The 16,301-nt window shown below is 36.2% G+C and overlaps 1 protein-coding gene across 1 annotated transcript; it reads left to right on the forward strand.

Annotated features, from left to right (window-relative positions):
• The first annotated feature begins 356 nt into the window (after positions 1-356).
• LOC120356956 (piggyBac transposable element-derived protein 4-like) lies at positions 357-2,742 on the forward strand. The gene is made up of 2 exons (XM_039445960.1): positions 357-543; positions 644-2,742. Exon 2 carries the CDS (start codon positions 655-657, stop codon positions 2,383-2,385), a length of 1,731 nt encoding a protein of 576 aa, XP_039301894.1. The 5' UTR covers positions 357-543; positions 644-654; the 3' UTR covers positions 2,386-2,742.
• The last annotated feature ends 13,559 nt before the right edge of the window (positions 2,743-16,301 follow it).

Below are 16,301 nucleotides of genomic sequence, written 5' to 3' on the forward strand. Positions count from 1 at the left end.
TGTCACAAATAGAAATGGAAAAGCTTATATCCAGGTAGTAAATTCAAGCGATACAGATCGGGAATTAATTGTGCCTACGATCAAATTACAAGAACTTGACTTTATCTCTCAAAATCCCCCCCGTTAGCAGCGCGGGAAGTATTCTAAATCCAACGTAAAAGATAATTTTGCCTTAAGGCATCGCGTGGCTTCTATATCCGCGGCGGACGCCTCCAATGGCGACCGTATCGAAAAAATCAAAGAATTACTTCGACTCGAACATCTAAATCATGAAGAATCGGAACACGTAAATGAAATTATAAAAAACCCAGCAAACACAGCTATATAATAGCAATGTTGATGCAATAAACTTAACCCGGCGTCATTGTTGCCGGGTATCTAATACCCGACGCATTTTAAAACGGTCATAACTTTAAAACAAAATGCGCGCGTAAATTGTCCGTTACAGTAGCTGCGGTCGTTGACCTCTTTTCGCGTATTCACTTGTGTATTTAGTGTTGCTGCGGCGACGACGGAGTTTACACGTGTATAAAGAGCGCGCGGGTAAGTTATGCCCGGCCACAATGGCTACGTAACATTTATATAGACAGTTTGTTTGTTGTTTTTTATTGTTTATTGATAAATTGCATATCGTTTTTCACAGTTTTATGAACCATGTCTTATGAAAAGGAACAAAGTCGAATCCTAGCCTTGTTTGAAGAAGCTAGCGCTAGTGACAATGAACAGTGCAGCTCAGACGACGAGGGTGAAATCGACCATCTTTCAGAACGAAGTCAAGGCAGTGATACGGAACAAGAATGCAGTGATGATGAGCAAGAAGCAATTGTTTCAACAAGTAATCAGCAGTTTTATATTGGTAAAGACAATTGCACCAAATGGTCTTCGCAACCACCTCGGACCAACGTTCGCACAAGGTCAGAAAACATAATATTACAAAAACCTGAGGTAAAGCTTATTGCGCAAAATGATAAGACTGAAATAGAGTGTTGGAGACGCTTTATAACTAATAATATGCTGGAACAAATACTTTGTCATACTAATGCTAAGATAAAACAGAGACAATTGTCTAACAATAAACAATCGCTTCAGTATTTATTGAAAGAGACAACTATAGACGAACTATTAGCTTTGTTTGGCTTGTTATACTTAGCCGGACTAAATCGTTTTAATCGCCAAAACTTGAGTGACTTGTGGAGAACCGATGGTACTGGTGTGGAAATTTTTAGTACTACTATGTCTTTGCAGCGTTTTTACTTTTTACAAAGCTGTTTGCGTTTTGATGATGCAACAACACGCCAAGAGCGGAAGCGACTGGACAATCTGGCTCCAATTAGATCTATTTTTGACGAGTTTGTCTCAAACTGTAAAAATACTTATACTCCCAATGAGTATCTTACAATCGACGAAAAGCTGGAAGCATTTCGCGGCAGGTGTTCATTTCGTCAATATATCCCGAATAAACCTGCGAAATATGGCATTAAAATTTATGCTTTGGTTGATGCAAAAAACTTTTATACTGTCAACCTTGAAATTTATCCCGGTAAGCAGCCTGATGGGCCATTTTTGCAAAGCAATAAAGCTTTCGATGTTGTAGACAGATTAGTGCAGCCTATCTCTAAAAGTAATAGAAATATTACATTTGACAACTGGTTCACGAACGTTCCACTGATAACACATTTGCAACAAAATCATAAACTAACATCTACAGGTACATTACGTAAAAACAAAAAAGAAATCCCACCAAACTTTATAACCACGCAAAGAAAAGAAGTATACAGCACTCAGTTTGCATTCCAAAAAGATATGACGCTTATTTCCTACGTGCCTAAACGGTCTAAAGTGGTGCTGGTATTGTCTTCCCTTCATCATGACCAAAACATTGATCCTGCTAGTGGTGAAAAAAGGAAACCAGAGATAATCACATTCTATAATTCTACGAAAGCTGGCGTCGATGTAGTTGATGAGCTCTGTGCTACCTATGATGTATCTCGAAACTCAAAACGCTGGCCAATGACAGTATTTTATGCGGTCATGAATGTAGCTGCAATAAATAGTGTGATTATTTTTCGTGAAAATAATAACTCGAAAACAAACCGACGTGATTTCCTTAGAAAACTCGGTCTATCAATGCTTGAAGGTCATCTTCGCGTGAGAAAAAATATGGAGAACTTACCGAGAGGCTTACATAAACGTATTCACGAACAAGTTGGTGAAGTTATGACCTACCCTCCGAATAAAAGTTCAAAAACATACACGAGATGCAAAGACTGTCCTTCTGCCAAAGACAAAAAAACTAGGCATAACTGCAATAAGTGTAACAAGCCTATTTGTATGCAACACATTATTCCATTATGCCAAAGTTGCGTTGATCTCGATATCGAATAAGTCGGTATGTTAGTAATAAATAAGCTTTGTTATATATAGTTCCTGATTTCATGTTTATGTACTAAAGAAAATTTTATGTACTGCTTCTAAATGTTAATTATTTTTTGTTTTTGAATATATTTTTAAGTTACGTTCTAAAAAAATGATCTCAGAATAAGAAGATCTAATTTGATGATAATTTGTTCATTTTATGATAAATAAATGTTTAATTTTTATAAATAATGTTTATAATTACCTATTTCCCTAATATAGAAAACTGATATTGTCATAAGCTTGATTCAGTGTACAATAATGCACATGGGTACAACTTACCCGGCCACAACGGCTAAGTTCTGTTTAGTAGCCACAATGACGCCGGGTTAAAGGTAACACGCAATATAGCGTGTTTGTTACATATAACGTCCATGTTAGTTATAATTTCTCACTCATAGAATATCATGATTACATTATATCAACATGTAACTGTAACTGTAACATGTAACTGATATTATATCAACATGTAACATGTAACTGAGGGAAAACATTGCTGTTATGTAATAGCAATTGCAATTATACATATACCAATAACCTAATTCGTCACTTTGTTACATTCATGCAATGTAGTTATTATGTAAAGCTTTAGCGTTGTTATATTACTACAATGATGCTATTTTATCAATCTCATTTAACCTAATTTGCTTCTTAATCCCAGAAAAGTGTTCGAATTAATTCTAAGCAAAAGCAAACCAAATAATTCGTTTGCTTCTACAGAGAATTAATCCAAAGATTTTATCTGAGATAAGAATATGCATTACATATTTTTAGGAAATTATGTTTTAACAAAAAAAAAAAAATATAAATGTTTTATAATTTATTGCTTCATTAATTCTCCATGGAAGCACATAATAATAAATATGACTGCAAAAGTGAGTTGTTACTAGATAGAGAGACTAGTTTTATGATGGTTTTTATTAAGAATCTCTAATGAGGAGATTAAGCCATAAAGATTATAGTATTTTCATAAATATATATTTCAAACAGTATATACCAAATATAAATAAGTTTTTTTTAGTAATTCTAGTATTAAACAAACCTTTATGCACATTAAAAATTTCTGAATTTGTTTAGCTTTCTTAATTATAGCATTAACAGCTTTATTTAAACTTCACATTTTTGTAACGCTTTACGTTTTAGCTTATGTGAGTCAAAATCTTAATAAAAAGCATATTCAACAAAAGAAAGGTCCTCGACTTGATGTCTTATAATTATAAACTTGGTTATCTATAAAATCTTACACACAGACAATCAGAAAACAAGTTATAGCCACGACAAGAGTGTTAAAGACTCACATTTACAAAAGCAAAATTTGCCCTTACCTAAAAAGTGATATCTTAAACTTAAGAAAGGCAGAAAGGTAAAAACAAATTTATTTACAAGTATTTGGTTTTATAAACATCTTGCAATTTATGTGTTCTTGCACAGAACATATTATTTTATTGTAAAAACACTTTAAAATCTGTTACGTTACAAAAGAGTGAATTAATTTCACAACATACTAAAATATATTTCTAAGCACATGGAAACCGATAGTACATGTATTATACATTAGTTACAGCATAAATAATAATCATAACGATGGCTAAAGGGCATTTGACCATGGAATCTGAATGCATTCAAAGCTCTGCTGCTTATTTTATAAAAATAGTTTGTTATATGCTAATGCAGCTAACGCGTTTAGAAGTGTTTTGTACGAATATTTTGAAAGTTGTTGACACACGTTTTTAAACTAATTCTATACAAAAAATACGATCTTTGCGTTATATATTATATATATATATATAGCTGCGTTAGCAATAAACAAAATTTACAAAATAATGGCCATAACCTCTACGAGCAGAGCTTTGAGTGCATTTAATCTGATTCCATAGTTGGATGCTTTCCAGCAATCGTTCTCTTTGATATTTCATAGTCTCTCGATCTTCTAGATAAACTAAACCTACCTTAGCAGTCATATTCAATTGCTATTTAAATGGGGAACGTATTACGAAATTTCAGATCGTCGTACATCGAATAAGTCAAATGTCAAACGTGAATCACGTGTTGCAAAATGGCGCTATTAAAAGCTATTCACAATTTAAATATAATTTCAATGTAATAGTTATATCTGATACAATATAAATACTATTTAACATTTTATATAATGACAATGTAGATAAAATATAAAATATGTTATATAAGTTTTGTTATGTTGCTGTTATTTCAATATTACAAGAAAATAACAAAAAAATGTAACAGTTGCATAAAATAGTTATATTGTACCCTAATAACATTTTAAATTGCCTTTACATGATTGTGAAATAACATCTGTTACCTCATGTGTTACTCCAATGCAATGTTGCAGCTATATTCTGTGTTTGCTGGGAAGCATAGTAACCTATTCCAACTCTCAAAAAACAAGCTCGGTTGTACAAGCGTAACCTCTTATAAGATCATTACCTCCGACAAAATCCCAATCCATACAGAACAATATTGCTTTCCCCCCATTCATAAGGAAGAGATAAATATACAAGTTCGTACCCTCCTAGAGAACGGAGTTATTTCCCCCTCTGATTCTCCTTACAACTCTCCTTTGTGGATTGTGCCAAAAAAGGTAGACTCTCAAGGAAATAAAAGATGGCGCATGGTAATAGACTAACGCGCCCTAAACGAGAAAACGGTCGGTGACGCATACCCCCTGCCGAACATCACGAAAATTTTAGATCAGTTAGGAAGCGCAAAATACCTTAGCGTATTTGACTTAGTGTCGGGTTTTCATTAAATACCGATGCACAAAGTAGATGCGCAGAAGACGGCTTTTTCAACGCCTTATAGGTACTACCAATTTAATCGCATGCCGTTCGGGCTGAAAAACGCCCCTGCGACGTTTCAACGCCTCATGAATCAGGTGTTATCTGGTCTGCAAGGCACAGAGTTATTCGTATACCTTGACGATATAGTCCTATATGCCAGCTCATTGCGCGAGCATGATATTAAGTTCAATAAGTTAGCCGACAGACTTAGAAAAGCGAATCTGAAATTCCAACTAAACAAGTGCGAGTTTCTGAAAAAGGAGGTCGTATACTTAGGACATGTAATAAGCGCGGACGATGTGAAGCCTGACCCACAAAAGGTCCAGGCTGTAGAAAAATTTTCCCGGCTTGTAAGCGCTAAAAACGTTAAACAATTCCTAGGGCTCGCCTGATATTATCGCCGATTCATACCTAATTTCTCAAAGACTGCAAAGTCGTTGACAGCCCTATTAAAAAAGATAAAACATTTGTCTGGTCAGGAGCGCAGGAAAAAGCCTTCACGCAATTACGTCAAGCATTATGTTCGAAACCGATACTACAGTACCCGGATTTCACACAATCTTTTGTTATGACAACCGACGCTTCGAGTTACGCTATTGGCGGCGTGCTGAGTCAAGGCGCTGCAGAGAAAGATTTACCGATCGCTTACACATCGCGTCTGTTGAATACCGCCGAGAGTAATTACTCTACGATAGAAAAAGAACTCTTAGCCATTGTTTATTGCGTCAATTATTTTAGACCGTACCTCTACGGACGAAAATTTACCCTTGTTACCGACCATAAACCTCTCGTTTGATTACATTTGGTAAAGAATCGATGGCGATTAAAACTAGCTGAGTATGATTACGAAGTTATATACAAAGTTGGAAAAGCAAATACAAATGCAAACGCTCTGTCTCAAAATCCTGTTTCCCACGGAATTTTCCCCTTGTCCCGAGATAAACAAAATACTACACCGCTTCGTCGGTCCCAACGCATTAAAAGCCGACATTCGCCTGCAGTAAATCCGCCACAAAACATAAACACTGACGCGACGCCTCCACTTGAACCAACCGTGACCGAAAAATCACACCCTCGAAAGGTCGCAAAATTTTATCTTCCCTCAGAAGTAGAATCATTATCCGATAGTGAAAGTGACTCCGAATCAGACGAACCCCTCTCAGACCCTGCAAACAAACCGCCACTTCCAAACAGAGCCCAAATAATTGATGTACGTGACAGTCTACAGACTCGTAATGATAATATCGTAATCTTTACAACGCTCAAAGGAGAACCGTGTGATATCGGAGCACGCATTCTACATGAGTCAAATCAGTTACCGCATATAGAGAGAACTATGGTGGGCCGCGCAAAAGTCATTAAATTAGGGAAAAAAAATTCAATTGCATTTATAGTTGAAGATCGCGTCTCCGCCATCTTACAGTTGGAAACACTAAAAGAAGTAATAGGCTTCGTGATGTAGTCAACGAGCTCCAGCTCAAGACTGTATCATTAGCTAGAGGTCCCGTTATTGATATCATCCGGGATACATTCGCCTTCTGGCGCGAGAATTTTGAGATTTCCCGGCCAAAATTGTAATTTGTTCAAACGAAATAAAAGTTCCTTCGGAGCAGGACCGCACCGACATTACCAAAGAAAATCACTGTTCCGCGGTAGGTGGCCACAAAGGAGTCACTAAAACTCTGAACAGAATTAAGTACAGATACCACTAGGCCAAAATAAAAGATGTACAAAATTTATCCGCAACTGCTGTGATTATCAATTAAAAAAGCTCGTACAGTTAAAAACCAGACAGCCAATGACACTGACAAACACTCCGAACAGCGCGTTCGAAAAGATATCTATGGATATTATAGGTCCTCTGCCCATGACCGAAGACAAGTACAGTTACATTTTGACCAGTCAAGACTTTTTGTCCAAATATTCCCTCGCTATCCCAAGCGAGGGAACTACCGCCCCAGACATAGCCAAAGCGTTTGTGAACAAATTTATTTGCACGTTTCGCGCTTCAAAAGCTGTTCTCACTGACCAAGGTAGAAACTTCGTAAGCAACCTCATGAAAAATGTGGCACGGAAATATAAAATTAAACAATGCAGAACCACTGCATATAGGCCGCAATCGAACGGCTCTGTGGAGAGATTCCATCACGTTTTGTGGGAATATTTGTAACAATTTGTTGAAAGAGATAACTGGAATGAGTATCTCAGATTAGAGTGTTTTTTCTATAACACTAGTGTGCACGAGAGTACTTGGTACATGTACCGGCAGAAATGGTGTCCTTCTGCGCTGACGCTCGGCTACTACACACACGCGAAGCCGCGCACGTACGTGTTTCGTGGCAGCGCGGCGGAGGTCGGGGTGTGGGCAGAAAGTAGTGGGGGGCGTTTTGATAGCGCATCTTCTTCGCTCGACGCTGGGTTGAGAGAGAAGACACGAATTGACGTGCTCGAGAAACTCGGCAGAAATGGTGTCTCTTACGGGAGGATCCCAATAGCGCACGGTGCGATAGCCTACGTCTCGATAGCACACGTCAAATTTAAAATAATTCCCGATAACCCACGTCTCTTTAACACACGTCCCGATAACGCACGAAGTAAAACACGCACCTGCCCGATCACACACGTCTCGATAGCACACGTCAAATTTAAAATAATTTCCGATAACCCACGTATCTTTAGCACAAGTGCCGATAACCCACGAAAAAAACGCACAACTGGTCGATAACGCACGTTTCGATAGCCCACGTTTCTATAGCGCACGTCTTAATAGCTCACGTCTCTATAGCGCACGTCCCAATAACCCATGAAGTAAAAAATGCGGTAAAGAGACGTGAGCTATCGAGACGTAGACTATCGAGACGTGCGCTATAGAGACGTAGGCTATCGAGACGTGCGCTATAGAGACGTGGGCTATCAAGACGTGCGCTATAGAAACGTGGGCTATCGAGACGTGCGCTAAAGAGACGTGGGCTGTAGAGACGTGCGTTATCGACCAGTCGTGCGTTTTTCTTCGTGGGTTATCGGCACGTGTGCTAAAGATACGTGGGTTATCGGGAATCATTTTAAATTTGACATGTGCTATCATGACGTGTGTGATCGGGCAAGTGCGTATTTTACTTCGTACGTTATCGGGACGTGTGCTAAAGAGACGGGGGTTATCGGGAATTATTTTAAATTTGATGTGTGCTATCGAGACGTAGGCTATCGCACCGTGCGGTATCGGGATCCTCCCGTAAGAGACACCATTTCTGCCGAGTTTCTCGAGCACGTCAATTCGTGTCTTCTCTCTCAACCCAGCGTCGAGCGAAGATGCGCTATCAAAACGCCCTCCACTACTTTCTGCCCGCACCCCGACCTCCGCCGCGGATTATCGGGAATTATTTTAAATTTGACGTGTGCTATCGGGACGTGAGCTATCGCACCGTGCGCTATCGGATCCTGTCCGTCCCTTGCGTTTATACGGGCGTTATATGGGATACGACGGTTGGTCGCGCGCTGTTTTAATTTTTAATTGCATAGAGAAATTTACTCGGATACGAAGATTTGTTTGAAAAATAATGCAAATAGAATTACAAGTTTAATTAATTAATTAAAATTATGTCTCGATATAAAGTAACAGTCCCAAGAATTGAAACTGTATTGCCGTGATGACAAAATTTTAATTTATTATTAAAAATCGTAATTCTATTTTCATTATTTTTCAAACAAATCTCCGAGTAAATTTTTTTATGCAATTAAAAATTAACACAGCGCGCGACCAACCGTGGTATCCCGTATACCACCCGTATATGCGCAAGGGATACCATTTCTGCCGAGTTTCTCAAGCGCCTCGATTCGTGTCTTCTCTCTCGACCCATTGTCGAACGAAGATGCGCTATCAAAACGCCCCCCCACCCCCAATACTTTCTGCCGGCACCCCAACCTCCGCCGCGCTGCCACAAAACACGTACGTGCGTGGCTTCGCGTTTGTGCGGCAGCCAAGCGTCAGTGCGAAGGGACACCATTTCTGCTGGTGTGTGTACACTCCGCACGAGATAGTTTTTTGGAAAAGTTGCCGAAACCCCGTCGAGTGAAACAGAGGTAAAATTCACATTAAAAAAAAAAACACAATATTAAATAAGATTAATATTATTTAATTTTTATCTTCAGACTATTTATAATTCTTTGTCTTTTAGTATTACCATTCTTCATTCTATCAGATATTATAATGTTGGATCAATGCACGATGCACGTATTTTACGCTTTCTCCTATTAGTAATTATATTAAAAATCCAGCGATCTGTTTTCCTAATGACTCTTACATTGTTGAAGATGATGATTACGGAATTCATCCTTATAACAGGGTATCTTTTAAAGAATATGGACACTTGTCAGATAGACAAAAAAATTTTAATTTTTGTTTGTCTTCAGCGAGAATAACAATTGAGAGAGCATTTGAATTGTGGAAAGGGTAATGGAGAAACGTTTTTGATTGTTTGCTTATGGTTGCCTTGGAAAAAAATCCTGAATACTTGATAGCAACTTGTATTACATAATATTTGCATATTGAAAGAAGATTTGATAGATTTTAATGTAGTTTGTGAAGAAGATTGTTTCATGGAACATTAATATTTGATAGAATGGAAGATAGTAATACTAAACAGCAAAGAATTACGAACAATGTAATAATGAGAATTACATTGATGTACCTAAATAAACTTAAAAAATGCCACATTTGTCAGACTAATAGAAAAATTTTAATTTGTGTCTGCCTTTAGCGAGAGTTGTAATTGAGAGAGCATTTGAATTATGGAAAGAGCGATGGAGGAGCATTCTTGTTTGTTTGCTTATAATCATCTTAGAAAAAATTCCTAAATACTTAGTAGCTATATGTGTACGACATATTTGTTTATTAAGGAGATTATATATAAACAAATATATAAAGGAGATTTAATAGATTTCAATGAAGCATTTAAAGAAAATATATCCATAAATAGGGGAGACCGGGGCAAATCGTTAGACCTTTTTTTCTTTTGTGTCTCCTGAGTCTTATATTAATTTAAAAAAAAAAAAAAACATGAGCCGGTTTGAAAAGTTGAACCTTTCCCTTCACAATGCCGATATAAATAGAACATGAAAATGTACTTGCTTTAAAGTACATATAAAAATATCGACCAATGTCAAGAATTAAGAATAGCCCCAAGCCTGGGGTAATTCGTAACTAGTCCGGGAATATTCCAAAATTTCTATTTTAAGTTGAAAGTCCGTAAAAAAAACTGTTGTTAAGACTTTCTTTTATTTAAAAAAGGATGTAGGCATACAAAAAACAAATGCAAACATACACGTTCGCATGTTCTTTTATGCCATCGGTGTTACAGATTTTCTAACCTCACTAGTGTCAATCTTTAACGCTTTATAACTTTTTACCTGCTTAAGAGCGACGATTTTATATTCATATTCATGTTCTATGTACTAAAAGATACAATATTATCACGTTTGAACTAAATCAATGAAGAACTTTACCTCAATGTTTAACTCTGCGTAGCGCAGACGTTCGTAACACAGCCAAAGGGTTAGGGTTACCCAACTTAGGTTAGGTGCTGCAATCAGTATTAACGAATCGCCCCGGTGCTCGGTATTACGAATAGACCCAACATCAACTGTACGCATTATTGCGTATGATCGACAAAAATAGACATCACACAGCAAAAAGTAAACACAAAATGTTTCAAATACGTTCAATTGGACACGATACATTCAAAGTTTTCAAAAAAACCTTATTATTTTATTTAAATTTCGAAAAAATGCCGACTATCAAAAATTACTTCGACTGTCGCAAAATACATTTTTCACTACTACGACTTCAATATGACGCCGTTACCAACAAATCTTTGTTAGCAACATTGTTACATTAGAACGTGTTTACAGTGTTTAAAGTAAATTTTTAATATGTACCCATAAAAAGATATTTCCAATTATTGAATTACCCCGTCTAACGATTTGCCCCGGTCTCCCCTATATCATGGATATATCTGTATGAAATTTTATTAAATCTCTTTTTAATATACAAATATTATGTAATATTCAAGTAACTACTATATAAATATTCAGGAATTTTCTTTAAGATCATAAGCGAACAATCAAGAATGCTTTTCCATTGCCTTTTCTACAATTCAAATGTTCTTTCAATTATAATTCTCGTTAAAGATAAACAGAAATAAAAAGTTGTTTGTTTGACCGGCCGTCACCGCCGTAGGGGCGATTGGAAAATATAACTTATTGTTAAAAAGTAAGAGTATATGTCATATAAAAAGGGAAAAAATCTTATCATTCAGTGGCGATTGGCAAAAAAATAAATAAATAAATGGAGAATCAAATATTTGCAATGTTGCAGATTGTTGAATTTGCTTACGAAAGCAATGATGAAGATGATGATGATTTAAAATGTTCAATGAATATGTCCTCAAGCAGCAGTAAGAATAAAAAAAAAAATGAAAAAAGTGCTGACATAGTTCCTACAGAATTAATTCTGAAAAGAAAAAGAAGTAAAATGCAGATTAGACCTCGTATCAAAGATTATGTGGAAAAAATTGTTTATAATAATTACATTGCTAAAGACTTTTAAATGCACTTAAAATATGATTGAATATTTCAAGTACAAAAAAATGTAATATTAAAAATGTGGCGTTATTTAAAACTACTTACATACATTGATATAATTATTCGTAGATGGTTACCCAGATAGCACAGAAAATTCCAAAAGAATATTATAAAAAATTCAGGTTTATGTCAACAATACTTTATTTTGAAATGCAAAAAGAATTCTTTTTCTGAGAAAAAAGAAAGTCATAAAAAGAATTCTGTTTGCATCTCAAAATGAATTCAAAATTAGTGATATAAACCTGAATTCTTTTTGAATTTTGTGTGCTATCTGGATATGTATTAATGCTATGCAATACTTATGTAATACTTTTACCAATATAATTGTGATATTTCAATGTAGAAAATAAATACTATTACAACAGACAAATTTGTGATTTATTTTCATTGTTTTAATCAATAATTAAGGATTTACAATCTAAAATATATAAAATGATCCAAAGCATTTATTTATTTACTATTTAATACAATAGCAAAAGTAATAAAGTTATTTTTATACATACTTAACATACAACATATAGTTATGAAAGTGAATAGTGATAAAGTAATAAAGGTATTACACACTATATAATATGTTACGAAAATAAAGGTACCTATAACTAATTATTAAAACGCACAAAACATTAGATAAGAGCGATGTTAATTATTTCTCATTATTAGGATATTCATAATTCTTTGCCGTTTAATATTACCATCTTCCATTCTATCAGATATTAGTGTTCCATGGGACATATCTTCTTTTTGAACTTCATTGAAATCTATCAAATCTCTTTTCAATATGCAAATATTATGTAATACACAAGTTGCTACTAAATATTCAGGAATTTTTTCTAAGGTAATAATAGGCAAACAATCAAAAACGCTTTTACATCGCCCTTTCTACAATCCAAATGCTCTCTCAATTGCTATTCTCGCTAAAGACAAACAAAAATTAAAATTTTTTTGTCTGTCTGACAAGTGTCCATTATCTTTGAAAGGTACCATAATATAAGGGTGGATTCCGTAAGCAGCAACTCCAACAATGTGAGAGTCATTAGGAAAATAGATCGATGGATTTTTAATATAATTACTAGATAATAGAGAAAAGCCGTAAAGCACGTGCATCATGCACTAATCCAACATTTCCAGCCAAAACACTTGTAAAAAGTAATTTTTGGGTGCAAACTTCCTAAAAAAGAAAAATAAAATAGAAAACTTTTAATAAATAAAAAAATTTCAAAGTATTTTTTAAATCCGTTTTTAAAACATTCTTACTTGCACATGGATCAAATGATATCCTATACGGTTCACATATAATTGTTTATCCTCTTGTGGAGCTTTTACTTTTATCTGAATTCCATCGATAGTTCCTATAACATTAGGAAATGCACTAACTCTTTCAAATTCTTCCATCACTTTTTTTGCTCTCTCACCCTGAGGTCACTGAATAAATCTTGGTGCAAGAGTGTGCAAGGCATAAGTGAATCTCTTCATACGAATTGCTGTAGCCTTTTCTATATTAAATTTCATACATACAGATCTACAAATTAGATTTTATAGTAATGAAATAAAAAACTTTCTTCTATTTTTTAAAAGAAGTGAAGATATTATTGTATCTGTATGAGTCTGGCGTTGCCATCATCCATAAAACCATTAAAAGTTGTTTGTGTGCTTCTAACAGTTTTCTGCCACTAACTGATTTAGTGGTGTTTAACGCAGGACCTATTAATTCCAGAAAAACCCTTACGGAAATGGACTATTGTAACTATTAGTAAAGCTATTAATAAAACTAGTGGATTATTAGTCATAGTTTTTTTGCGGATTATTGGGACGAACTATTACACAGAACTATTGAAAAATTATTTAAGCCCAATAGTCACTACAATTTATATAGTCATATAAAATATGTATTGATAAATCAATAAATTAAACGTAATAAATTATAGTTTCCAAAAAAATATTTCTTCTTTTTTGTTCAAAAGGATTAAATAAAGATTAAATCTGAATTAAACATTTATGTACAAGATCTAATAACAATACAAATTGTTATTTTTACATGTAAAAATATAAAATCTTATGTGGAACAGCGAACCACATACACATCACAATTTGAAAAAAAACGAGAGCAAAATTCGTCTCGACGTTACAACAACTAGTTCCCAAAAGTTTCACTGAAGTGCGATTTAGAATGATGGTCACGGTGGTGCCTAGATATAATGCCTGTGGCCACACTCGACTCACGAGAAAATCCCCCGCGGCATGGACACCTAGTGGAAGCCGCACAAGCCGCGAAGGCGCGAAGACTAGCGTCGTGAAAAAGCTATGAGACCATAGACATAGTACAAAGTCTATGTTTAAGACTCAAAACCAAAGCAAATCGCTCAATTTTTGAAAGCACCGTAATATGTTTTTACATGTAAAATAACTATTAATAATTGAATGTCTTGGATTTTAACCGTATTCGGTATTTCTGAAATGATTTATAAATGTTTTTCATTTTATAAATAATATACGTTTTCATCAAACCTTTAATTAGCTATACCAAATGTGTATAAAATACGTTTATTATTCGTTTAAATATTGCTGCAATAAAAACGTATAAATATAATTTACGTTTAAACTTTTATTAACATATTTAAAAAGTATATCATACCTGGATATTAAATCCTATTTTTGATACGTTATTTAAAGGGACAACTTTTACAAATCATAAACGTATTTTAGAAACGTTTAATTAGTATATGATAATATTTTATAGTATTTTTATACGTGTTATAAACGTAAAAACATTTCTGGCATTTTATAAACCATTTTTCAACGTATAAAATACGTTCCATATTATATATACGTAATAAGAACGATTATTATAAACGTATATTGCTCTAATGTATTATATAAAAACCGTTTTACCTATATATAGTACATATTTGCTATATACCTATACCTGTTTCGTACCATACTTGCGTTTAATAAACGTATAAAATAATCCAGTTCTTATTGGATTTATTGTGAATAGTCGACTAATAATCATTTATATATTAACTATTAAAAGTAGTGTGCTGGTGATTATTCCAAATAACCTGATTATGAAATCAATAATCACTCCATAAAAGAACTATTGGGGAATGATTATTGCAAATAATCTCATTATGAAATCAATAATCACTCATTCAAAAACTATTAGAAAAAGATTATTGCGAATAATCCAATCATTAGATGCTACATAATCACTATTAGAGAATAAATAATCACTATTGTAAGTCAATACAATAGTGTATTGTATACAATAGTGTATTGTATGTCAATATGTCAGTGATTATTGCCTTTCCAATAGTTTATTTCCGTAAGGAAAATTCAAAAGTTGCAGGAAATATTCTGTAATAAAGAAATTACAATATTTTGCAATTTACCTTAATATTTTTTTATTTTTTAATGCTTCATTTTTTATACTTGTAACAAACCGCCTTTCCGCTCCCCCCTCGGACCGTCCATCGTTCCGGGCTGTCCGGCCGAACAACCGCCGGACAGCAGAAACCTGGCGCATAGCGCCGAAAATACACTCAGATACCGGCATAGCGCGCGTTGACGCATCCGCACGTGAGATCTGCGTGACAGATCTCCGCGCGCACGCGCTCGACCGGAGTGGCGACCGCTGGACCGATCTCGAGCAGCGGGGAGACCCCCACCGACTCCGTACCGTTCCGTACCCCCGCACCGTCCCTGCTCTCGAGATTCGGGTATATAAGCGCCGCCGCTCCGAGAGTTGAGCGGTCTTCTTCTCCGTCCACTCTCCGATCCATAGAAGAAGCCCATCCTAGCGCTCACTTGGGAGTTAAGAGCCTTAGCTTCCGCCAAGCAGTCTTGGCAAGAGCCTTCCGCCTCTCCGACACCGCCGATAGAAACGGGCTCAAGTACACCTTGGGCTCCACCAGGAGATCCTGGTCGGCAATTCCCGATCCGCCGTCCCCGCTAAGGTGTCGACTCACGACCTGGGGTGTGGAGTTCCGCGCCTCTACCAAGGGCTCTTGGCGTGAGTCGATCACCACCGCCGAACATCGCGGTATTAACCGCTCGCGACGGGAATCCCCGATCCGCGTACGTTCGCACCGAGCGCGCGTCATTCACGGCCGTGGCCACGGCCTTCGGCAAGGCCACGGTCTGCGCGCGTCAACACCGGCTTCGAGTTCTCGGAAAACTCGAGGCCGGAATTCCGCGAACTAAGCCGCGACAATAAGCGCGATTCCGATACCGCGGCAAACACCAACTGTAAATACCGTTCGTTCCGTCCGCGCGTTCCGTTTCTCGTCCGTCCGTCCGCGCGTAGTCTGTAAGTTTTGTTGCGTCCGTCCGAGCGTCACCGCCATCCGTCCGTCCGCGCGTCGTGGCCAAGCCACTCCACCTGTATATAGTCAACGCGAAATAAACGCACTATTGTATTTACCACCTAAAGCAATACAAGTCTAGTTCTCT

The sequence above is a fragment of the Solenopsis invicta genome, chromosome 2 (genome assembly GCF_016802725.1).
Source record: "Solenopsis invicta isolate M01_SB chromosome 2, UNIL_Sinv_3.0, whole genome shotgun sequence".
Lineage (NCBI taxonomy): Eukaryota > Metazoa > Arthropoda > Insecta > Hymenoptera > Formicidae > Solenopsis > Solenopsis invicta.

Excerpts from the sequence above, each read along its gene's own strand:
- LOC120356956 (XM_039445960.1), top strand. The coding sequence starts at position 655 with ATGTCTTATGAAAAGGAACAAAGTCGAATCCTAGCCTTGTTTGAAGAA.